Raw genomic sequence first — 26,735 nt, forward strand, 5'->3', positions numbered from 1 at the left:
TACACTGTTGGTGGGAATGCAAACTGGGACAGCTGCAGGAAACAGTGTGGAGATTCCATATTTACCCAAAGAATGGATACATGCACCCCAATGTTTATAGCAGCATTATCAACAATAGCCAAATTATGGAAACAACCCAAGTGTCCATTGACTGATGAATGGAAAAGAAGATATGGTATATACATACAGTGGAATATTAGCTATAAAAAAGAATGACATCTTTCCATTTGCAATGATGCTGATGGAGCTAGAGAGTATTATGCTAAGTGAAATAAGTCAGTCAGAGAAAGACAATATATGATTTTACTCATATGTGGAATTTAAGACACAGAACAAACAAGCAAAGGGAAAAAAAGAGGGAGAGAGAGGGGTAAACCAAAAAACAGACGCTTAACTATAGAGCACAAACTGATGGGTACCAGAGGGGAGGTGGGTGGGGGGATGGGGATTAAGAAGGGCACTTGTGATGAGCCCAGGGTGTTGTATGGAGGTGCTGAATCACTATATTATATACCTGAAACTAAAATCACATTGCACATTAACTAACTGGAATTTAAATAAAAACTTAGGGGTGCCTGGCTGGTTCAGTTAGTTGAACATGTGATTCCTGATCCCAGGGTTGTGAACTCAAGCCCCATGTTGGACATGGAGCCTACTTAAATTTTTTTTAATAAAAAAAAAAAAAAAAAGAATACAAAGCTGATAAAGTTATTGCTTCAGGGCTGGTAAAGTTAAGGCTATAAGCCTCTTTCAGAGCCTTGGTAGAGGATTTGATTATGTGTTTACACGTCTTATGTTTATGTAAAATTTGTAAAAGAGATTTTTGTATCCCTTTTCTTTAAAAGTAACCCCCAAACTTGTCTGAGCTCCAGGCCCCACAAAACTTGGATCTGTTGTGTAATAGGTTATTCAAGGAGACTGTCAAATCTGCTTTAGAAAGTTTAAAGAAGAAAATTGTACAAAATAATTCCAGAAGCCTTTCGTGGGAAGTCCTGCCTAAATATGAGGGGTGGTTAGAAAATTAGTTATCTTCTTGAGGACTCTTCCAGGTCCTTGAGACCAGGACTAGTTTTTGAAGGTCTTCTAATCAAAAAGCCTATTTGTTATTAAGGAGTTGTTTTAAACAGGCTTATCTCACTTGTAGCTAATGCTTCATTTTGCACATTTTGAAAATAAATAAATAGACAGATGCAGATCTCCAAGACAATTTCAAGTGTCTCTCTCTTTTTTTTTTTTTTATAATTAACTATGCAATGTTTTTACTCTTTGACGTCACATTGTAAACCCTCAACCAATGAAATCCTATAATACTGTAAGGCTGTATCAGGTACCAGTGCATTATGTGAATGATGACCTAATACCAGGACTACTATAAGCCCAGATATCTATGCACAATGAGTGGTCATGACGAATGCTGTAGAAGGTTGAATACTTTCATTTACTTGAATGCTAAATATAGCGTAATGAGTGAACTTAATAGCCCTACAATAACCCCCAAGCAATGCAATAATTGATTACACCCTATAGGCTTAGAATAATTCACATAACTTTGGTTGGCATTGTTTTCAAGATGAAGAAGCTGAGTTCTAGACCAGGGGTGGCCAGGAAAGGGCACTAATGTAACTATCCCTATTTCCTGTCCTGTGGCAGATAGCAGTAATCAACCGTCAGATGCTTTTTCTACAAGCCAGGCAGCCAATACCCACTGTGATCCAGGCGGACACATCAAACAAAGCCTATTTAACTCGGGCTACACCTAGAACACATAACAACCAGCGGATAACAAAGAAACAGGAATAATACTCCCTTACCACTCCCACCTACCCAGATTTGTCACTACTACTTATTTTGATAGCCTTTTCTCATGACTTCATTTTCATAAATACTCTTCTTCAAGAAAAATAATCCATTTATCCAGTTTATGACTAAAACCACTCTCCTTTCCTCTTGACACTTTGTGGGTGATGATGACTGAGAATCCCGTCTTCATACTTGGCTCGCCCCATGACCTCACGCTGTTGGTGCAAACGTCTCCACTTGCTCTCCTGGGGCCTGGTGCTTCAGGCGTGGACTTTTGCTTTCTCTGGCTAGCAGCACTGCCTGAAGCCATCTGTCTAAACATGGAATCCCTGAGCCCATATTCCCTCATTGCTCATGTTCTGCCCCTCTCCACGTCTGCGGCTTTGGGCTTGGCAAACACCAGAGAAACTACTCAGGGCTTTACCTGTGTTCTGAATGGTATTTAACCATGGAAAATTAGATGTTTCATAACAAGGGGGTTTTTCATCTTTGAGGAGGCTTTCCTTTCATCACCTTCTGCTCTCAGAGCAACAGGCGAAGACACAGAGAAAGAAATAGATTATTTTGAAAGGGGAACAAATTAAATAATAGTGATTAATGTGTGAGTCTATTTTTTAGCTTAAAAAAAAAAAAAGCTTATGGAAAGTACTCCATACTACAAAATGGCAGGCAGTGGAGATCCATCTTTTTCCAATTGCCTTGATGCTTCCCCCAGCACAGAGTCAATGGCTCATCCTCAGCTATCTGGGGAGATGTTTTGTAACACTAAACTTTTCTTCATACTTACCAACAAGGATTTTGAGAAATATCTATTTTTATTCCATTCTGATAGATTTAGGCTTACACATAAAATGGCGGGTGGTCCCTAACTCATGCAACCTACTAACTAACTCAAAGTAAGAAGGAAAGGCCAGAGCCACTGCCCTTCCCTTCTACTTCTCTTCCTATGCTGACACTATATATATAAACCCTGGACATGTGTACAAAGTGTTAGGAATTTGGGTGAGTATGCTGACTGGGGTAGAGAATGGAGTGTCTTCTAGACAGACTTTCTTCTCATCAGTTTACTTATTGCACAAGGATTTATTATTGAATCCCCTACTAAGGGCTAAGCATTGATTTACTAAAAGATAAGTAACACTGGAAATGAGGAGTAGACACTTCTTGAGCACCTAATATATGTAGTAGGTAAGTACATATCTATTTCTTATTCAACCCTGAGATAAAGGCATAAGTATTCTCATTTTTTTAAACTTAGTGATAGAAAGGTTATACAGTTTAACCTGGGTCTCAAGACTAAAATGTGACCCAAATGGATTTGAACCCAACCCTCTCCTTCCACCATATTGTCTCAACCCTCACAACTAAGAAACAAATATAAGAATATGTTTACCTTTGAAGGGACTAATGTTGTCATAAGGTGTGCCATGATGCTATGAGAGAACATGGTGGAAAGTAACATTCTGATCAGACACTTCTGACCCTCACCTAGTCTTTATGAGGCATAAAATGTGGGAGACCTCTAACATAAGGATCAGAAGCACTGTTTTGTTTATAACAGCACGCAATTCCCAAAGCAGCCATCCTGCCCAAGTTAATGGTCTGCTGTATGTTTTAAATTTTGTACACCTTTACCCCAAGGAGCACCTTGATTATATGGCTCCTGTAAGAAACTTAAAAGGAATGCTTATTCAAGAAACTCATCTGGACAGAGAAGCAACAATTATTCAAACAGAAATCCAGTCTGAGTAACCATCATATTATCACTTTTACAGAGGTCATGAGAGAAGCAAAAGTATTTCTTTTAAAAACGTAAAACATTTTGGGAATCGACATCTGGTTAGTTTGCCAGGAAAAGCATATAAATTTTAAAAAGCCTTTAAATAACGCTTTAAGATAAAGTACTAAATTCTAGTAGAGAACTTTCTTGGCAGTATCCGTTTTTTTGTTTTTTGTTTTTTGTTTAATATATCAACCAGTAAGAAAAGGAATCATAGAAATAAGTTGGTAAAAAATCATCTTACTATTGTAACAGAGTATTATCATTATAAAACTCCTAACTTGGGAAGGTCTCCTGCCAATTTATTTTCTTTCCAGTACATGGAGGAAAATGATAGCCAGTCTGTGTTCTCTGGGGACTAGGGTGGGACTCGTAGGCTAGGCCCTAAATCGAAAAAAGCAGCATATTTGCATGAAGGGGGAAGCACAATAAACCCAAAACACTGAAAAATGAAAGTACCTCGTTCTAAAAATTTTGCGCCCCCATGCTGACACCAGGGAACAATTCTTTGCTCATTCTCCATTCCACATTCTCATTTGGTACTCTTCGACTGGCAGGATTTATTTTTCACTTTAGTAGTTGAAAAATAAAGGAGCATATGTCCTGCGGGTGAACTAAATCAGGGCAGGAGAATGAAGTCAGTATAATGGGTTAAGCACTTGCCACTGCTAGCCAAGTGGCAGAGTCAAGGCTCCTGTCCCAGCTGTGTAGGACTCACTTATTCAAACAGCAATGCCACAGCTAATTAGGTTCACCCAAACTTCCAGTCGGTTGATTCAGCTGCAGTTGTTTAGACACGGTCTTTCCCCACAGCAGGGACCAGACTGGAGCTCTTTCTAAATGGCTGGAATGACCAGTAGTAGCAAAGCCACCCATTCAGACCACGCCCCTAGTCTAGAAAGAGCCCATGATCGCAGGCTTAAATTATGGGTTGAATTGATGCAGTGTTTCTTTTTCCAAAGTGGTGGAAAGACTGACTAACCTGTGTTTGTTGCTTTGCTATTTTAGGTACAGTGGAATGTTTAATACTCAGTTGATTTCACAACTTTTTGCACATGTTTATACAATAGAAGCATTTCTATGAAGACTTTTTTTTTTTTTTTTAACAAAAGATTCCCTTCCCCCTAAGTATTGATGACTGATTGTTGGGACTTTCCTACATTTCTTGAGCTGGGTGTCTCCTCCCATATCCACCAGCATGTTATGCAATGTTTCTTTCAAACCCTCCTGCTCAAAAGTCTCCAGGCCCAAGACTTGTCCATGAGGGACCTCACCCATAACACTCTTTAGGTGAGCCATGTACAAGTCCACCTAGCATCTTCTGACTCTCAGGCCTCCATTGGTTGTACAGGAAACTCAGGTAGAGTCTGACTTGAGATCTCCAGTTGAACAAACTGATCCACAGATGATGGGAACAGTCTCTGCTCAGCTTTCTCCTTCTGCAACTTTTCTCTCCTTTCCTTTGTCCCCAACCTTCAACAGTCAAGCAAAGAATCCTCTGCTTCTGATGTACAAACAAGCCTGATTGTGACCATATTTGATCCGCCCCCTCCAATGTGACCATCCATTCTAGATACACAGCTCTGGCTTAGCCTTGGCATCCCCCATCCAGTGCAATTCTGCCATTTACCCTCTGATCATGAGTAAGGGTCATGCCAGAAATAGGCCTTGAGCCTTTGGAAAATCACCTGAAATTAATATTACCCTAGAACATAGGTATCTGACTAATCAATAATATAAAATCAGATAAAGTTAAAATTGTAAAGGGAAACTACAATTGATGCTTCCTTTTGGTTGCTATAGCTTTGCTACCAGAGAAAGAAATTATCTCCTCAAAGAGCTATGTTGACTTTTTCCTCAGATGGTAACTTGTATACTTTTTAGTGTTCATCTGGTAATATGCTTCGGTATGTTTGATTTAAAAACAGTGGAAGAGATGTCACAGGGTAATACCTGAGTTACTGTCAGACGAATAGTGTATAGAATTGCTAAATCTTTAAGAAATATAAAAAAGGACAAAAGACCATGTTTTGATCTTTCTGGGGTACCTGGTACTAGCCATAAAGAGTCAGTAGGGCTTAAATAGCTTGCAACGATCCACTCTTGGCTCCTCTCAACCTCTCACACCTTATATACAGTTCTCTCCATTGTCACTTCTCTCCACTGTCACTGCCACCATTCTCCATCGTTTTCTTCTGGATTACTTCTATAGCCACCCCTTGGTTTCCCCACTCCCATCTCTGTTCTCCTCCCATCTGTTGTCTGCACACAGCTTTTAAAACATACATCAGCACATGGCATGCTGCTTATGCTGCCAGATGCTCTGTCCCCACTCACTCCCAAAGGACACCTGACTTCTCATTTTTCAGATCTTAGCTTGAGTGTCACCACCCTCTCTGAGTAGGTTCTCCCTATCATTCTGTCTCATTGCCCATTCCTTGTTATTTATTTGTTTGCTGTCCAGCTAATTGTCTGCCTTCCCCTATAGGCTGTCAGCTCCACAGGGCAGAGAGCATGCCCATTTACCCACCAATGGATATCCCACACCTAGCATGCCACTTGGTACATACCAGGTACTCAATCAATGTGTGTTGGATGAATGACAAAGAGGTACCTGAATTGCATGTTGATAGTAGAAAGGAGTTGGCATTCAGAGGTTAAGAAATTGTAGTCCATATTGTAAATAGGCAAAGGTGAAAATGAAATCATATAAGAAAAAAAGAAGTAGGAAAGTGCGTGAGGGCACTTGGAGCAGACCAGTACACAGACGACTTGGGCAAGGAGAAGCCTGAGGTGGTTTGAAGAAAGTAGGCCAGATGTGGGGGGCATTGTCACCACCTCATCGCTCCCCATCTGGACTGGCATGGTATGTCTTACCTGGGGTACATCAACTTGGACCTCATAGAAGCTCAAGTGACAAGTCCCAGAGAGAATGCCATGGCCAATTTCCATAAAGCATGTGCTCCCCAAGTGCATGCTGTTACACATTTTGAGACACCCACAGGATATCCTATACATTCAAGAGATTTATAATAATAAAAAAAAAAAGATCTGAAAAGAACATTTGGAAAGCTCTTCAGAATGCAAGTTCGTACAATCAGAAAATGACATAAGAAGAATAACTTCTGGCAATGGTGATGATATATAACCCAGCCATTTACTAGAAGTATGGAGTTGGAGGTGGGAACTAGCTAGCAGCTTGAGGTGTCACTGAGTTCCCATTTAATTCTCTACTTCTGTTACTGACCTGGAATTACAACACCAGGGCAACAGGACACCCTGTCTATTAAAAGTCTCTAGTGAGGAATAAATCACAGTGTTTATAGTAAATCTGATCTTTGTCACAGGATCTCCAGCCTTATTTCAACACATTAATCCTACAGTAAGAGAACCAGGTGGATGGGACACAATCCTTATATTCACAAGTGTTTCAGATCACGGCCCAGTGTTTACTGATTTGATTAAATGTTATCTCATACCCAAGACACTTGGTATGGATGTTGGTCAGGAAAATGAGACTGGGATGCTGGTGTTGGGTTGGGCTTCTTAGGCCAAAGGAAAGTCCTTGACCCAGGAAAAGGAAAGCTAACAATAAAATTGCAGAGGAACAATCTTGGCCTTTATCCCTTTGATAAGAAGGGGAAGGAATGGGAGAGTAATGTTGGCTTAGTTCCCAAAATGTTGATTAAGCTCCTGAGGAGAATGGTATTGGAATCTTAAGCACAGTATTGTATGAATTGTTCACCTGTAGGAAGTTGTAGACATATCAAGCAATACCTAAATTCTTTACCCCTTTCAGCCAGCTAACTAATGGTTTACCACTCTACTTCAGTATGTTAGGACATGGGTGTGCCAGTGTGCAGCACAATAAAGTACACACCCCAAAGATCTGGAGGGTCTTATCCAGAGAGCTATGTGGAGAAATTAAAGATTAGGCTTGAAAGTTCAAGATGGTGGATTCTTGTAGTCTTTTTAGAGCCAAACCAGTGATTTAGCTTAAGTAAGAGTGTAAGAAAGTATAGGGAAGGGCTTCAAATAGCATGGGAGATGCATTCTCTAAAGAGATAATCCTGGGCAAAGAAGCTATATCTCTGTTCCCAAAGTTCAGATTCAATATCACAGATGGGAAATAGGAGCATCACACTTGACCTCAGAGATCATTATTCTCCAAATGCCCAGTTTCTAAGCCCAGTATTCCCTGGAGGCAGTGGGGTTTGGCGGGACGGGGGGATGGGGGGTTGGGGGGAGATTGATTCCTTCTCAACCTCTGAAGGCCAGGAAGCAGAACTGGCATAAACCATTAACTGGGATAGAGTCTTCCCCTGGGCTGTATGTTGCTCACCCCTACCCATGCGAATCTCATTCCATTAAAGATGCACAAGAGACTTAGATGATCTTCCCACCTTTGCAATTTTCTTCAATAGCCCAATAAACTAACAGCAGTCTCCCTCTCAAGAACTCTGGCTACAGCATATTACACAAATTTATTGATAAAAAGAACATTAATATATACGACATACCCTGAGGCTGATGCATTACAGTAGATTAAGGTCCCAGAACTCATTAAGTTCTCACAATGAATATTATCTAATGTCACTTAGTCTCTTAGCAAATATTGCTGGCAGAAGTCTCAGTTTCTCTCCATAGAAGGCCAGTGATTACAGCTCCACTTGGAGAGGCCATAGCTCTAGAGAAATGGTACCAGAGCAGGGGGTTCCTTCACTAAATGGTGAGCATCTATTGGGCACAGGAGAGTATGCCCTCTGCACAGCTGACTGCTTCCTCACACAGAGGGATTTAGGCAGGAGGGTTCCCTATAATAACATCTGTTTCTTCCATCCATGAAAGCATGGGGCAAGTGTTGTCCAAGCTGGGCAATAGGATAGGTAATCCCACCACATAGGTTTTTCTGGTGAAGTTCCAAATATAGGCTTCCTTGATCTTGGACCTTAGGCCTCTCCAGTGCTAAGAGAAATGGGGGAATCGGAGAATGAGCAGCAACCAGGACAGTAACAATTGGCATGTGACTGATTATCAGGCTCGTGTAGAACCTAGTACTCTGTTTCCTTCCATGACACCTACTTTTAACTGCCTATATGTATTTCTTTACCCCAATCAGATTTTAAAATTACCTTTGTGGGTGAGACACAGCCTCTGCTTTGTAGGAAGAGTTTCCAAATTAACAACATCTCACTTAATTCAGTTGTGCTATGTCAGCTCATAGATTGTAGAATTCCCACCTTTATTCATGTGATACCTATTTATGTAAGAGAGGCACAAGAGATATACACTGTCTTTTAAGAGACATTTCTATTGGTTTCCACCCAAGCACCTTCAAAAAAAAATCCACTCATAAGTCTTTAAGTTACTTTTGCCTTTTGGAATGTTGTTTTATCTGTTCTCTTCTCCAGTCTCTGTATCTGGCCATTTTGGTTCTTTCACCACATTGGAAACTTAAAATGAAGGTTCTCTTCATGCTCCAACTCTCAATGCTACAATTAAGGCTTTCGAGCAGTTATGCATAGTAACAGAAGGTCTTTCATTTTTAAAGTAAATTGCACATCCAAAGCAGCACCCAAGTATCTCCGATCAGTGATCAGCGTGTACTCTTTTTCTTTTCACACCTGTCCCCTCTGTCTTGTAGGGTTCTCTTCCACACAATAGCCTCCTCCCCTGTTAGGGCGAATCTCAAAACAACCATCTCTCTAGTAGGTTAATTCAGATGTAAATTTTCAGAGTGATCATTTTTTAAACTCAGTATCCCAAATTTTTCTCATTTTTACTCAAATTTTTCCCTAATCTTATTCAGAAATCCCCCTAAAGAGTGTATGTAGAGGATTGTCTATTCTTCTGCCGTCATCTTGGTAAGATGGACTTATGTATTTTCTGAAATTTTATGTAAACAAAAAGTACTACATGTAAAACTGCTTGAAGAAAAGCAGTGCATTATATAATACGGTGGTTTCTAAACCTAGTCAATAATTTATCACTTGGGAAGTTTGTAAAGATGAAGATCCTCGGCTTTTATCCCACAAAATTCTGATCAAATAGGTCTGAGATGTGGTCAAGGAGTCTGTATTCTTACACAATCCCCTCCCCCCAATAATTCTGATTATCAACTGGGTTTGGGTTCAAACCTAAGGTATTATTACAATTTCTACAATAAAAACTGACTTCTTGGTGTTTTTGTTTCATTTTATTAAACCCTACTTTGAGATAATCATAGATTGACTTGCAGTTGTGGAAAATACAAAGAGATTACATATATCCCTCGCTTAGTTTCCCTCAACAATAACATCTTGCAAATCATAGAACAATATCATAACCAGGATACTAACATTGATACAATCCACTTACCTAATTCAAATTTGCCTACTTTTATTTATACTCATGTGTGTGTGTATGTGTGTTTAGTCTACTTTATCTATGTGTATGTTTGTCGATGTACCACCATAATCAAGATACAGAACAGTTCTAACATGACAAGTGTTGCCCTTTTATAGCTACTCTTTCCTTGGTAACCATCAATCTGTTTTCTAGTTCTTAAATTTTTTCATTTAAACAATATTTTATAAATCAAATCAAGAAGTATATGTGATAGGTTGAATAATGGTTTCCCAAAGATGTACATCCTAATTCCTTGAACTATGGATACATTATCCTACATGGTAAAAGATACCTTGCAGATGTGATTATGTTCAGGATCCTAAGAGAGGGAGATTGTGGAACCTGGATGGCTCAGTCCGTTAAGCATCTGCCTTCGGCTCAGGTCATGATTCTGGGGTCTTGGGATGGAGCCTTGCAACGGGCTCCCTGCTCAGTGAGAGTCTGCCTATAGCTCTCCCTCTTCCTCCCCCACCCCCAAGCTTGGGTGCTCATTCTCTTTCTCAAACAAATACAATCCTTAGAAAAAATTTTTTTGATTAAAAAAAAAAAAGAGAGGGAGATTATCCTGGATTGTCTCAATGGGTCCAATATAATCACAAAAGTCCTGATGAAAGGAGACCAGAGACATAGTAGCAGGAGATGTGGTGAAGGAGATTGGAGGGATACCAGGGAGGGGCCACAAGCCCAGGTAGGCATCCTCTAGGAGCTGAAAAATTCAAGGGAATGTATCTTCCCACAGAGTCTCCAGAAGGAACCAGCCCTGTCAACACCTTGACTTTTCAAGGCTATAGAGACTGATTTTGGATTCCTAGTTTCTGGAACTGTGAGATAATAAAATTGTGTTGCTCAGGCTGCTAAATTTGTGGTAATTCATTGCAGCAGCAAGAGAAAACTAATAAGTAAGTTACCTTTTAGGATATCAGCTTTTTTCTTCTCAGCATAATTCCCTTCAGGTTTATCCAAGTTATTGTGTGAGTCCGTTGTCTGCTTCATTTTATTGCTGAATCATATTCCATGGTGTGGATGAATGACAGTATGTTTGAACATTCATCTGCTGGAGAATATTTGGATTATTTCCACTTTGAGGCTTTCAATAAGCTGCTATAACCATCCACATATGGATTTAAGTATGAACATACATTTCTCGGCGATTAATGCCAAAGACCGCCAACTGCTGATTCATATGGTAATTGAATAGTTCATTTTATAGGAAATGGCCAAACTATTTTGAGTGTCTCTATCATTTTAAATTCCCACCAGTAATGTATGAGTGATCTAATCCTGTCTCCTTTATTTGGTGTTTTAATTAATTTATTCATTTTTAATTTTAGCCATTCTGAAAGGTATATAGTGATAACCTCATTAGGCCTTTAATTTTCATTTCCCTAATACCTATTGATGCTGAGCACTTTTCCATATGTGTATTTGCTGTAAATCCTCTTTGATGGAATGTCTGCTCATATCTTTCACCCATTTTCTAACTGGATTATTTGGTCTTTTACCATTGAGTCTTAAGAGTACTTTACATAGTGTTCATACTACTTTTAGTCTGTAGCTTATTTTTTCATCTTGTTAAGAGGGTCTTTTGCAGAGTAAAACTTCTACATTTTGATGAAATTCATTTTATCAGCTTTTCCTTTTATGGATTATGCTTTTGGCATCAGATCTAAGAACTTTTTGCCTAGTTTCAGATCCTGAAGATTTTCTAAGTGTTTTCCTGAAAGTTTTATAATGTTACACTTTATTTTTAAGTTAGTGATCTGTTTTGAATTAATTTTGTATAATGTGTGAGGTACAGGGTTGAGAGTTTGTTTTTGCTAGCCTGTAGGTGTCCAATTGCTTCAGCAACAATTTCTGAAGAGGATCTTCCACTGAAATGCTTTTGCACTTTTCTTGAAAGAAATTAAAGGAGCACAATTGTGTGGTTCTATACCTAGGTCTTTTATTCTGTTCCACTGATGTTATGTCCGCCCCTCTGCCAATATCATGCTTGTCTTCATTACTGTAGCTCTACAGTGAGCCTTAAGAGAGGGTAGAGTGATTTCCTCTCTCTTTATTCTTCCTTGTCAAGATGATTTTAGCTATTCTAGGGTTTTCATCTCTCTAGGTAAATTTTTTTCTAAAGATTTTATTTATTTATTCATGAGAGACAGAGAGAGAGAGAGAAAGGCAGAAACACAGGCAGAGGGAGAAGCAGGCTCCATGCAGGGAGCCCGATGTGGGACTCGATCCTGGATCTCCAGGATCAGGCCCTGGGCGGAAGGAGGCGCTAAATCGCTGAGCCACCCGGGCTGCCCTCTAGGTAAATTTTCGAATAAGTTGTCCATGTCTGCAAAAAACTTTGACCAGTATTTTAATAATAATAATTACATTAAACCTATAGATCAATTTAGGGAGGACAGGTATCTTTACCATATTAGATTTTCCCATCAATGAGTATAGGATGTCTCTCCACTTAGATATTCTTTATCTTTTATCAATGTTTTATAACTTTCAGTATACAGATCCTGTACATGTTTTGTTTAATTTATACGTAAGTATTTATTGGGGGGGATTTTCTACATTACATAACATAACATTACATAACATTTTCATGTTATCTGTAAGAAGGAACATGTGATGATTTTTTTTTTAGTCAATGAGAAAATTCTAAAAGCAAACATACATTTTGGACTAAAAAAGAGCTACGACATCATGGTTTTGAAAGAGAGCTGATTTTACTATGGAAGCAGAAGGGCAGAATTTAAAAAAGAGAGCACTTGTCTCTATTCAAATATACGTAAGAAAACTGTCATTCCCATAGCACCAAATTTTCTCTGTGTTGAGCTGGTAACTATGTCACAAGATAAAAAGCAGTTTGGCTTTGATTCCCATAATTGAAACCAGCTCCATCAGGCATGATTTATGCAGTCCTTGTTTTGTAGACCAGGAAGTATGGGCCAACTATGGAATTAGCTTTTCAATCTGCATGGGCTTATGACTCCTCCACTTTTAAGGGCATCTTCTGCCATCAAAGGGATGCCAGTGTATCAAAACCTATGTTCATTTAAGTAGGGGACAGACCCTAGGCTCTTGGGGTCTCGGGGGTGACAACAGGAAACCAAGAGCTGTGAATCCCCAGAGTCATGTCAAAAACAGAAACAATACCCCTGACGTTTATTCTGCCAATCTAACTGCCGGACCACATTTCCTCCTTTTAATTTCCACTCTGTCCTTCACATAATTACATCAATGCTTCTCTGTGTTTATGACACATGGCACAGTTTAGAGAGCTGAATGTGAAATGCTCCACCTGAGAAGGCAAATTACTTTGAACATTTGTTTCATTTGGACTGAAAGGTGATCTTAAACACACTGAATTCAGGTTCATCTCTAAGTAAGGCTTCAGAGGCTATAGCCTAGAACCCAGGGGCAGGGAGACCAGACCACAGGAACCCAGGAAGGCACTGGAATAAGGGTTTGGAAATCTATCAGGACTTCCTTTAATTCTCACCTCTTCCCCCAAGGCTTTATTTCAGATTTCCACCCCATCTGTGTGTGTGTGTGTGTGTGTGTGTGTGTGTGTGTGTGTGTATGCTTCTTCTGCTCTGGAATCTATGTGATGATAAGCACGGCCCCAGAAATGTACCCACTACAGGCTTATCCACTGGATGAATTTTCCTCTGCCCGTGACTCTCAGGGAAAGGATTATGACTACATTACTTTCTTAGGGGGTCTACCCTGAGACCACACAATAGAGTCAGGGGAGTGGGAACTTATTGTACAAAAAGACTCTGAGGAACTATTGAAGGGTAAGGTGGGGAGAAATTCAGTAAGTGTTGCACAAAATAAATAGTTGGATACCAATACTTTTTCCATTAGAAACTTGAAAATAGAAATCCCCTAACTACCTATTAAGTCAGTTTGTTTATGAGGCATCAAGGCTGAGTTTTACCATGCTATCAAATCCTTCACATCTTGACTCACAACCCAACAGACTGGTCACAGTTTTGTTTCTACCTAAAATTGCAATACTTGAAAGATCAGAATATTAGGATTTTAAGCAACTTGGCTCAGGAAGTACAGACAAATCTAGTGATCTGATAAAATTCTGACCCCTAAGGAAAGTGAAAGGCTGACAGTTATCACAAAACAGAGGTTTTCAGTCCTCCTTTCAAGACTGCATGACCTAAAATACACCATTTAACCTTCCCAATTCTTCATTTCTTTACTTGTGAAATGAAAAATGGCATCTACCCAGTTACCTGGTTTGTCTTCTAGTATTTTTGTATAGATCAAATGAGTTAGTGACTGTAAAAAAATAAAAATAAAATGCTTTGTAAGCCACAGAGCACTCTAGAAATATAAGATACCATAAATCATGCTTGTCTTAAGATTCACATTTCTGAAAATAAAAATAACAATCCTATAAAGTACCTTGTGTTTATTTATTTTAACACAAGGCGAAAAAATAATTTATGTAAATGTCCATACTGATTTTTACAAGACCCTTTTCAGGTTATTTGGGGCAGAAAATATTGTCATCACTTTGTTGGAGGCAAAAATGAGGACCAAATAAAACTGCTTGCCAAACGTCACATAAAAAGTCATGGAACAAGACCTTTCAGCTAGGATACGATGTTAAAGAGCCCAGTGTCAAAACCTTAGTCCAGGTTGCCATACTATTTACATTACAGGGGAAAAGTGTTCCTTAGCATTGAACATTCCCGGATGATGACCTTTGAACCACTTTTTCTGGAAGCTGGAAGCGCTGAGTTGGCCAGTAGCTCCCTGAATTTCATTGTTGCCCTCAACCTGTTTTTGCCTAACAAACACAGAGCACCCCTCTAGACTGAGCTGCAAGATCCCTGCTGCTCTGCAGCCCTGTGGGAACCATGCAAAAAGACTCCAGCTCCTAGGATTTCATTGTGAGCTCTGAGTCAGTCAAAATGCTCCCTTTGGTGCTTTCATGCTCCTCCCAACTGGCATGAAGATTCTGAGAGGCAGCAAACAACAATGCACCTGCTTCTGCCTAAATTTCATGGAGTGAGGAATCTGATTTCAGAGAGAGAAGCACCCATTAGATAAGAGAGTGTTTTTGCCTATATTCACTTAAAAGACAAGCAGAATCAAACAACATTTTTTACAAATACCTCCTCAGAGACCAAAAATAATCTGCTCTTCTAACACACTTTAAAAGGGAGACTAGCTTCAACACCCTGTCTTGGATAGTATGGCGGAAACCAAAAGCAGGTTTTCCTGTAGATTTACTCCATCATGTTTGTCCTCAACCGTGGTGAGTGGCCCTTGTTTCTTTCTCTTCTATTTAATAACAGAAATAGCTCTGCAAAGGTCTGAAACTGGAAAAACCAAAAGCCATTTCATGGCAATGGCATCATTAAAAGCATCTCTCATTATTTCTTTATTAGGGTGCATCCTACAATGGAAACGCCCAAAGAATCAGCCTGTGCCCATTTATTATCAACACAGGTATCCCAGATTTATTCTGCTGTGTTAGTTTAATTGGAATATTAGTGAGAAATGCAGGTTCCCACCGAGAAGGTATTGAAAGTCAAGATAAATCACCCCAAATAACATATGGCTTTTTCCTATGAAGATCATAAACAATTTGTAGGCCACTTATTTTCCAAGGACAGGGTTTTTTTGTTTTTTTATTTTTTATTTTTTGTATCAAACTGAAATCTAAAGTAAGGTACATTGATTTACAGGAAATGGTCCCTTTACACACAAATTCATCATTTATAAATACTATTCAGGGGGCCAGCTTGAAAAAAGGCTTACATGTTTGAGCCAAGTATGTCATCAACCATGTCAGTATCTGTTTATAAACAGTTTTTCCCAATTTGAGGCTCCAAAGTTCACAAAAATATTTGTTTTAAATCATTTCAAATAAGCAGCATAAACTGTTAGGGCTCACTTCCAGGGAAAGTTGTCTTCACTTATATTTCATAGAAAAAGAGAAAGGTGGGTGGGGGTGGTTAGGGAATAAAGGGGTAGCTAATTAGGAGGTAGTGCCATTTTCCTTGGAAATGGGATAGGTGTTTTCTTTCTCAAACTAAACACACACAGAGAAATGATGTGTATCCCTGTCTCCTTTATTGTGAGAACTTAGAAGATTCCCCAGAATTTTCCATTTGCAACTCTGAGCTTACAGACAGCCCTTTTATTGCCCAGTATAATTTATTTGCAGATCTTAAAATGTCCATATGTCATGGAAGATATGAGCCTTCAGTGAAAGGTACCAAGATGTGTCCAAGGACGACTTTTCCAGAGCCCTGTGCCTGCGTCTTGATTTAAGGGTGATGCGCTTCTAGAACAGTTAAGCCATGAGCACCACCAGGAGTTTAGACAGGGCCCTGCACCCACCCGCCAGTCCCCCACCCCCACCCTGCTCTTCAGTATTATTGGATACGAGTGCAATGGAGCCAGGACATTTTTTATTTCCAATTCTTCCAATCCAAATAGGAAAGTTTTCTTCTTTTTGGAAAGGGACTCAAAGAAGGAAAATACGTTGAGAACATAAAGATGTCGGAGAATTCCCCCATCCTCCCAGGTTGGGTCTACCTGCAGTGCCTACTTAGGACTGTGGTATTTTCAGTGCAGAAAAGGCACAATGGCAGGAAGGCGAGGGCAAATCTCTTTTGCTTTCTGCTAGGTCTTTCCTCTTGAGTTTCAAAGAAAAATATACAATATCCAATACATGTGCACTTCGAACAAGCCCAAAGCCTTCCTGGAGGCCACAAATTATCCAAGTACGACCGAGAAAAGAACATTTTTGAGATTCAGTGGAAGGTGATTGTGCTAGGGAAGGCCCTTCCCGATATCTGACCACGAAACCAGTGACTTTGCCTGGGCTGGTCAAATGCTGAAATGGAAAGAAGGCCTAATGACAATCGTCAGCCTCAATCCTGAATGCTTAGTTTCCATTCACATCGCCATGAAAATAGGTTTGATCTGTGTTGGTTCCCAAATCAGTGATTTATTCCACTTTGCTCAGCATTGGAAATGCCGGTACTGTCACAGGCAGAGGAAGGGAGCATTGGTTCCTTTGCCTTAGAGTACAAAGAACACTCTTCTGATCCCATCTTCTGCACAGTCCACTGCCAACTGTACCAGAGAGACAACAAGAATAAGGGAGATATGCGCCTCTCACCTACCCTGTCTACTTTCCCCAAGTGCATCCAACATGCCTCTATGCCCATGGCCTGGAAACATCTGCTTTGTTCTGCGTCCCATGCAGATACATTGGATGGTTCTGAACCGTGACTTACTTTTACTTGGCCCCCACACCCCATCTCATCCTGCATATTCTGAGACCAAGTTAAAAACTGCTAATTAAGGATGTGTCTGCAAGAGATGCCTGGGTGGCTCAGCAGTTGAGTGCCTGCCTTTGGCTCAGGGCGTGATCCTGGGTCCCGGGATCGAGTCCCACATCGGGGTCCCTGCATGGAGCCTACTTCTCCCTCTGTCTCTGCCTCTTTCTCTGTATCTCTCATGAATAAATAAATAAATAAATAAATAAATAAATAAATAAATAAAATATTTAAAAACAACAAAAAAGAATGTGTCTGCAAGAAGAACCAGATAACCATTTGGGCTTAACTGTCTGTGTACTTCAAATAATCTATTTGGCTGGGGAGGAGAGATGGGAGGCTTTTTTGCTTCTCGCCTGTTTTAGTTTTAGGTTCTTCTTTTTCTTCTTCTTCTTTTTTTTGGCTTACAGAGACTCCCAGACACCTTCTCGACCATCCACACCCACAAGGCATCCGATGCCCGGGGCTCTTCTTCCACATATTTCTGTTTTCTTGCTTTATATATTCCTGTTCCTTTTTGAGGAGTGGGACACTACAGGCTTGGGTCTTGCCTTCTTTCATTTCAAGCCTCATGTACTTTAATTCTCCAGCTAAGTGATCTTCACTCTGGCCCAGAATGTCTTCAGATTGCTCTATTTGTCCCTTCCAAATCTCTTTCATACATTATACTAGGAAAACACCCTGGGAGGTAAATTAGTTTCTATTTCTTTCATTTCACAAATGGGGAGGCTGAAAGGAGAGAGAGATTGAGTGTAGAGCACCGAGCTAGAGGTAAGCAGTGAGTCAAATGGCCAGTCCTTCTTTCTAGCTGCTCGCATAAGGAGGTAGCTCTCTTCATTCATTTCCAAGTCCTCCATGGAGCTCCAGGGACTAACAATAGAATGCATGGCTCACAAAGCCTGATTGCCTTCTCGATGGGAACCTTTTCTGTGTAGACTGATTCTTCTACTTTTTGTACTGGCAGATGCTGTATTCCAAGGGTACCTGCAGCCTCTCCATCAATGTGCAGTATTATGCTGGGACCCCCTTTGGGTTCAGATAAAATTGTTCTTTAATTGGTCTTAGATGGTTACTGTTTCACAATCTCTGACCTCCTTGCTCCCCTTCCAGATCCCCAAGAGCCAAGAAAGCATATGATCACTTCTGCATGCCATTTCTTTATTTAACCTTCCTGCCAATCAAACATTTAAAATCCGTCTCAGGTCATGACAGAAAATTTAACTACAGCGATTAGCCGCAGCTCATCAGGAGCTGCAAGAACCTGCTGGAATTTTCTTCGGAAATCAATGCACTCAACTGTGACATGCTGATTGAGATAATGAACTACAAGATGAAAACTAAGGAATAATAGGATGGATATCTTTTTTTTCCCCTCCCACTAAGTTGCAAGAGAAAAGCAAAATGAAAAAAGAGAAGGGGGAGGAAGCTAGACTAAAGTTGATTTTCTAAAACATTCCTTGCTTAATTTTCCCCACCTAGATCTGATTAAGTCCACTGTTATCCAAGGTATTTGCAGATTTCCACCAGTTGTGGCTTTCAGGTTGAAGAATGTCTTTGAAAAAAGGTAACTTGAATTTGTCTTCAGCTGTGTGAGTCTTAAAAGCCACAGTGCCAATAGCTTTGCTCCAAATCCCTTTTCCTTTTACCCCTCCTCTTCCCAAGGATCAACTTTAATATTAGCTTTTGTTTGGCACCAGTACTTTGTATTGGATGTCTGAGCTTTAGTCGTTGGCATGCAGACCCAACCCACAGTGCCCATTTGCCATTGTCCCCCTAGAATTCCAGAGGTGTCTGAGCCACCTGGCCCCACTGCCCTCTCAAGGGAAGCGCGACCTCCACCCAGGGGATCCGGTGTGTGGAAGCCAGTTCCCACGGTTCCATGCTCCAGCCTGGCTAACCAGGTCCCCCTTCTCCCAGAGCACAATGGAGTGGGGGTGAGGCGCGAAGGCTGCCAGGAAGATTTCGTTCTCTAAAGTCACAGCCCGTCTCTTATGGAGAACAATGTAAGCAGTAATCATTGCAGAATGAACTTCAGAAAGATTGCAGTGGAGGCTTCAGGAGATGGCACATGGGTGCACTGTGTGCGTGTCTGTTGGGAAGGTGGATGCTAATGAGGAAGAAATAATTTCTGATAAATATCTCAAAGTCCTTTTGCGATTCCAGATCACTCACATTCAAGACACTATAAAAGCAGAGATGACAGCCCTGACATAATCTTAATTGACTCTGTAGCTTATTTACTGAATTATCATTCATCTTAATGGGTAAGTTTATGTACAGGTCTACATTAAACTTTTGTGGTGGTTACTGCACAAATAACTATATCACTCACCCCCAAAAGAGAAAATGCATGTGTATATACATACATATCAACAGTGTGATATATACAAAATCATCAACATCTTGAAACTAATTAAAAATGAAATATGAATTGATTAAACCTCACACAAAAAATAATGCTTCTCAAGCTTCATTTAAAATACACATAGAGGGGTGCCTGGCTGGCTCATTCGGTAGAGCATGTGACGCTTGATCTCAGTGTTGTGAGTTCAAGCCCTATGTTGAATGTAGAGCTTACATTTAAATAAATAAATAAATAAATAAATAAATAAATAAATAAATAAATAAGATGTATATATAGTACACATTTACAGTAAATTCATACATATATCTGCAGTAAAAGAAAACATTAACATTTGTGTGCACATTTTCCCTTTCTCTCTGGTTTTCTGACATTTGCTTCTTTTTTTTTATAACTGACCCAGAGAAAGACACTGCCGAAGAGACGAGGCAGCCAAGCTAAGGGGAGAAAGCATGAGAGTCAGTCCCATGGGCTAGCTACCACCCTATCCCTGATGAGGCATGTGACCTGAGCACATCTCTTTATCCTTCTGTGCCTCATTCCTATCAATAAAAGAGCCTTTTCACATTATGTGATAAGGAGATGATGGTAGATAGCTCACAGCATTGCAAACCTCTCCACAGAGATCCACAATTTCATTGATGCTAAGATCTTTAACGTTGGAATTTCTCTGAACTTACTGTTCATTTTACAGTGGATGATGCATCATATTTAATAGTAGCATCTTTTTCCCCCTAATGGTAAACAATGGTGTTTCTTACAGTTGATGATGCCACATTTAATAAAATACAGCTTGGTTTAGAAGTGTTTTGAGTTAAAGGGTTTACAGTATTATTCAAAAGTCACATTTCCTCATTCAAAGGAGATCGTTCATGGAAGAACTCTCCCTGACCTGTTCTGAATAACTAAAGACATTCATTGAGTTACAAAGTACTCAGCTGAACCAAAAGGAGTGGCTCAGTAAGTAGAAGAAAAATATGTCTCTCTTAAAAAGTGTCCTGACATTTTTAAGAGAGACATATAGAGGCTCCCAGGCGTCCCAGTTGGTTAAGTGCCTGCCTGCCAGAGCCCAGAATGGAGCCCCACGTCAAGCTCCCTGCTCAACAGGGAGTCTGCTTCTCCCTTTCCCTCTGACCCCCCAACTCTGCTCGTGCTCTCACTCTCAAATGAATAAAAAATCTTTTTTTAAAAAATGTCATGCTTAGAAGAGCTCCTCACTTGGTTTGTCACTATCCTGAAATTCTTAATAAGTTTTGAACAAGGGGTCCTTCATGTTCATTTTACACCAGCCTAGAAAAATGATGTGGCCTGTTCTGATGGGAAATTTATTTCATTAAAAAAAAATTAAAGGCTATTTGATTCTTCTTACATTTGCCTTCCAGCCCCTGGTATGGGAGACTTTCATTTTCTCAAAAAAGGTTATGAACTTTGTGAGGACTTGAATCAGAGCATTTCAGGCACACGGTGTTCTGTTTTCAGAGTCTGTAGTGGCTCAAATTCATGCTGGAGAGTACTTACATACTAAATTTTGAAGGTTAGTGATAAAATATTTCAAAACCTTATTCTTTTAAATAAAGGGCCTTAGGGAAAGTACCATACTTTGTTACAATTTGAGGGAGAAGTCTTCCTGAAACTTCAAGATAGCTTTTCATATGTCCATGTTATATATGGCACATCATGAAGTTTTTTCCTAAAGAACATTATTTAAAATGGAGTTACTATAAGAATCTATGCTGGTTATATTTTTTATCTTCAGCCAGTATCTACATCTTTTGTTTTATTTGAGACCAATATGGTGTAAGCACTTGGACAACTCTCTCTGCTAAAACCAAGAGAATTAAAGTCCCTCCTTTGATACTTGTCATCTGGAGCCAAATTTGATTCAGCAATAAGTTGTGAGCATGATTCTATAAAATATATACTTAAAACTCAGAGTTTCTGGGTGATCTGAGGGAGGATGTTGATGGGATGAAATAAATAGACTCACTTAAAACATGTGGAATTTGTAAAATCTGCTCAAATATGTAAAGATCTTGCCAAAGTCTAAGATTAAATATTGTCACTTTCAAGCTTGTTTCAAAATTGAATATTTCTAAAGGTATCAGAGGTGTGATTGGTTTGTCTAAAAGCTTTGGGAAGCAGGAAGATACATAAAGACTTCCCATAAAGGTCTCCCTTGCTTTGGGAGCAACAAAGATTCAACTAATGAACAAGACAAAGGTAACCGTGTTACATAGGAAAATAATCAGTGAAATTAAAAAGAAATCAATGCAGATGATACCAAGAAAACCCAAATCCAATCACTGCTTTTTTTTTTTTTTTTTTTTTTTCCAAAGGAAATATATCCATGGAAGAAAATGTCAAAGGACACTCTCATTATTGTTAACCTCTGGGCCCAAACCACAATATAAACTGAACTGAATTAGACTGGATCACTCCATTTAAAGATTTCCAAAACAGATTCAGTAATGTCTATCTCATCTCAAAGATTGAGGCACAATCTGCATAATATTAACAGCTTACGTGTAGCGTTTTTAAAAAAAATTATATAAAGGGGTACGGCGTAGGATAAAAAGGAACTTAAAATCAGGGTTCTTGGCCTCTGGTTCCTTAGTCATGTCACACTGGTTCTTTGGAGGGTTCCTCTTGATTCCTCCCTGAAAGTTATCTGATGATTCTATAGAATATTCCTTCCCACCAGAGTCACATTTCTTATGGGAGCTCTTCTCTAGAACTATCTCTAAAATTGTAGAGGTCTGTTTTGTAAAATCCAGGGTGAGTGTTTTCAGTGCCTTCTTCTCCAGGACAAATATATATAAAAAGGACATTGTCACCTTCTTCCAAAATGTTTAATAGTATATATCACCAGCCCTCCATCTCCCCGTCTTTTTGAGTTAGAATTTACTCTGGCTTAATAACTCCTTGTATTGCTTTCTCTCTTTTCTCTCATATCTAGCAATATCCCCAAAATGCAATATCATGCCTTCCTTCAACCTTACAGAGGCAAGAGCCACCTTCATTTCTTTTGCTTCTTATAGAAGTTCTGGAAGAGTTGGCGTAGGGAGAAGAAGGGCAAGAGAAAAATAATGGGAGCAAGTGTCTTGTGATCATCTGTGAACAGATCCTTAAAAAAATGAGTTGTTGGGGATCCCTGGGTGGCTCAGCGGTTCAGCGCCTGCCTTTGGCCCAGGTTGTGATCCTGGAGTCCCGGAATTGAGTCCCACATCAGGATCCCAGCATGGAGCCTGCTTCTCTCCCTGCTTCTCAGACACAGGTCTCTGCTTCTCTCTCTCCCTCCCTCTCTGTCTTCATGAATAAATAAATAAAATCTTTAAAAAAATGAGTTGTCTTTCCAAGGCAATCACTAATGTTATAAAAAATTTCAACATTAGAAAAATGTAATATGTATTAGAGGTCATATAAGTGTAAAGCTTTATTATTTCCCTTTCTAAGGCAAGAGGAAAAAAATATTTGGGAGCCAATAATTTAGAAAATTTTATCTTAATGAATAAATGCGTCAACCATTTATTTCAGTGTTTCTCTTCTAGGAACAATTTCGCTCCACTCTCTTACCCAAGTGGCTATTTGGCAATGTCTGGAGACATTTTTTATTGTCACAACCTGGGGAGACTGGTGACATCTAACAGGTAGACGCCAGGGATGCTGCTAAAAATTGTATAATGCACAGGACAGCACTCCACAACCAAGAATGGTCTCATCCACATGCAAATAGTACCAAGGTTGAGAAATAATGCTCTCCTTTTATTACAGATGAACAGGAGGAAGGGCTGACTCATTAGGAATTGCCTTCACAATCCCTAAAATGGGTACGTCAGCCACAGGGGAGTCATCTGCTCAAGGGTTGTTCTTGTGGAGCCCCTGAGTCCAGTGTTTCTGATCCTCTCTTTTTTCCCTCTTTGTCATTTTAACTACACCAGCTCCTAGAAGCTTAATCACCCCCCCAGTAATTGGACCAACTCTGCCCCCTGTCTATGATTTGAACAGCTGGAAAGTTGACTTTGACATGCAGAAATCAGAAGTCCTGAAGTTCAAGAAAGCAAAAATCTGTGTGGATGCTTAAAAATAACCTGGTTCAAAGTGTGTCGAGAGGTAGACATTCTAATCATAAATATCAGGGAGTGTTGCCTAAAAATGTTCTAAGTAAAATCTGAAAATATGACAGAAAGTCTTTTGTTGGTTTGATTTTACATGAAAGTCAGAGTTTGAGGCAGTCAAGGTTATAGTGCTGATTTGTGAGAACTCTCAACTAGAACACCGTCTTACCTTCCCTCTGTGAAGCTTTAGCTACAGCCCCACAGTGTTTGGGTTCTTTTATACCAATTTACTATGATCATACTTCTGCTTCTATTTTTTCTTCTATATAATGTGGGAAACTGACTTTTGTGGACATTCCTACTGTGAATATTTGCATTTTTGAACACTGTCTGAATGGCACCATGTTCCTCAAACAACTGAAATCACAGACCCTTGCAGGTAGCAATCAGAGTAATTTCATACAGATAGAACTTATGCTGAGCAGAAAACCGTAGTAAATTCACTCTAAAATATAAAAGAAATCAACCATAAAAGTGCAGTAAGAAGTAAACATTTGTCTAAAATAGTTTAAAAAAGAGAGAGAGAGAAGAGAGAGATTAGAGTTTTATCATTCTATTAGAGTCATTTATATTTTTGTATATAAACATGTTTATATGTACATGAATATATATGGACACATGTATACATACATCTATAGCACATATATGTCCCTCTCTTAAAACTTTTCAGTTATTAACTTATTTTTATATTCTTGTCTCCAATAACAGCAAAATGCAGAATAGTACCTATTATAAAGGTAGGCACATACTAAGGGGTCTGAGTGGTGTCAGAAGCTGAACAATCCACTCCAAACTTCGCTCACCACACATCTGAAAAGGAACAAGTCTCTTTTCAGTGCATGTAACACATTTTCATGCTAAAACTTTGTTCTTTAAAGAATATATTTTTTCCGGGGTACCTGGGTGGCTCAATTGGTTAAACCTCTGCCTTCGGCTCAGGTCATGATCTTATGGTCCTGGGATCGGAGCCCTGCATTGGTCTCCCTGCTCAGTGTGGAGTTTGCTGCTCCCTCTTCCTCTTTCCTTCCCCACCCATGGCTCGCCTGCACCACTTATGCTCTCTCTCATTCACTTTCTCTCTGTCAAATAAGAATCTTTAAAAAAAGAATATTTTTTTTCTGTTATCCCAGAACCAAAAGGAGATAGTGTAAGTCATTATTTCTCAGTTACTGCTAAATCTTCCTTATTCAATATTAATAATAAATAAGATAACTCTGCCCCCCAATAAAAAAAGAGAATATAGAGAGGAGAGAGAAATAGCTTTGAGAAGGGAGTGATGTCCAGTGGGACCTAATCTTAAAGAAAGGGTCACAGTATCACAGGGTAGAGTTTTCTAGTAGAGATTTCAAAATATCTGTATTAGCCTTCAGCTTTAATTTAGAGGAAATAAGCCACTTCTTGGGGTCCCACTTTCCTCACCCGTACAAATGGGTAAGTAATGACATGTTAAGTTGCTTTGAAAATGCCTAAGAGCAACACATATTTAATTTAACACTTAATATGAAAGCTACTAAAAGGAAACTCTTCTCCCTGTGGCACCCTCGTGTTTAGAGGACAAGGCATACCTGTAATGAAGAGTGGCCACTTGGCGCCATCATTAAAACTGTGGTCAGCTTCCATTAGAATTTGTGCCATGGAACGGTTCCTCTGTCCTCCCTTCCCTCATGAATCTGCATCAAGCAGTCATCAGCTAGAAAGGAAGTGACCCACACTGATGAGTTCTAGCATCTCAGTAGCTGTTCCAATTCATATACTTGAAGCATGACACACACTGTTATGAACTATGGCAATGAGAATTATCTATGGTCCTTATCTCCTCTATGGCTAAATAAGGCGGTAATGATGGCAGTTAACAGTAACTCTAATCTGCAAATAATAGCTAATATTTATTGACTTTTCAACAAGTATCAAGCCCTGAGCTAAATTCTTCCCGCTGATTTTTTTTACTTATTGCTCACAAAAAATTTATGAGAAACGTTTACCATTACCCTCACTTTACATATAAAGAAACGGAGGTACAAGATTAATTTTTTGAAGCTCATATAGAGAGTAAGTTTTGGAGGCAGAATGAAAGAGTTCTAAAAAAATTATTAAATTATCCAGACTCTGCAGTGAAATGTTAATGTTCTATTTGGCATTCAGGGTAAGAGAGTAAAGAAATGGGAGAAAAGAACACAAAGGAGAGAATTTTGCAGAGACAATGAGATTTAAGGTGTTAAAGCACTGTCAGCCCGAGATGGAAATGGTCAATTTTTGTAACAAATCTTTGGGAGTGCTCATCCACACCTAGGTTTTCTTGCTGAACCTGATTACTAAGTCTTTGATGTTGGGGAGCATGTCTGATACTTTGAATGCCCTGTGATACTGGGCAAGCACATGTATAAACTCTGTCCACTCAGCAAGCACATTTTCCATAAAGAGCTGGAGGTGACCAAAGTGCATTTACAGCTTGAGCCCCACTTACTTTGTGCAGTAGAACAAATTCAACTCAAAGAATATCACGGGGCATTTGCAGCCCCTGAAACTTGTCCCTTGAGGAAACAAAATGGAAATTACCCTTTCCCAAATAGGACTATGTTAGGAGCAGACTCTGGGTAAAATTTCATTGCGAGCAAAAACTAAGCAGGCCCTAAAGAAGGAGTGACTCACCCAGGATGCTATCATAGATAAGCAGCACATCTACCCCGAAGATAGCCAGGTGGAAACAAATGGTGACGATTTAAGAAGGACCCAAGGAGAGAGATTTGACTTAAAAGTTGATCCGAGAACATTTTGGAAAAGTCCAGTTTTCAAGAGTAATATTATATGAGCAGAGGGCTTTGGTGTATAATAAGGGAGCCACACTGAGTGGGACCAAAGAAGATGCCGATGACACATGGAGGAGCTGTGAGATGCAGAGACGTGGGGCTGGAACAGGCAACTGTGAAATAAGTTTGCCTGCCGAGGACCTGGGAGTGGCAGAAAGCAGACATCAAAGT

The 26,735-nt window shown here is 39.6% G+C and overlaps 1 protein-coding gene across 2 annotated transcripts in view; it reads right to left on the minus strand.

Annotated features, from left to right (window-relative positions):
• The window catches only part of COG6 (component of oligomeric golgi complex 6), a 184,578-nt gene that overhangs the window by 9,910 nt on the left and 147,933 nt on the right, over positions 1-26,735 (minus strand). The window contains exon 19 of one of the 2 annotated variants that reach the window (XM_077867951.1): positions 25,429-25,447. The exons of the other annotated variant lie outside the window; for it this stretch is intronic. Within the exon in view, the coding sequence (XP_077724077.1) occupies positions 25,444-25,447 (4 nt within the window). The 3' untranslated portion in view covers positions 25,429-25,443. Of the gene's footprint in view, positions 1-25,428; positions 25,448-26,735 lie in introns of those variants that run through there. 2 annotated transcript variants of the gene reach the window in all.

The sequence above is a fragment of the Canis aureus genome, chromosome 24 (genome assembly GCF_053574225.1).
Source record: "Canis aureus isolate CA01 chromosome 24, VMU_Caureus_v.1.0, whole genome shotgun sequence".
NCBI lineage: Eukaryota > Metazoa > Chordata > Mammalia > Carnivora > Canidae > Canis > Canis aureus.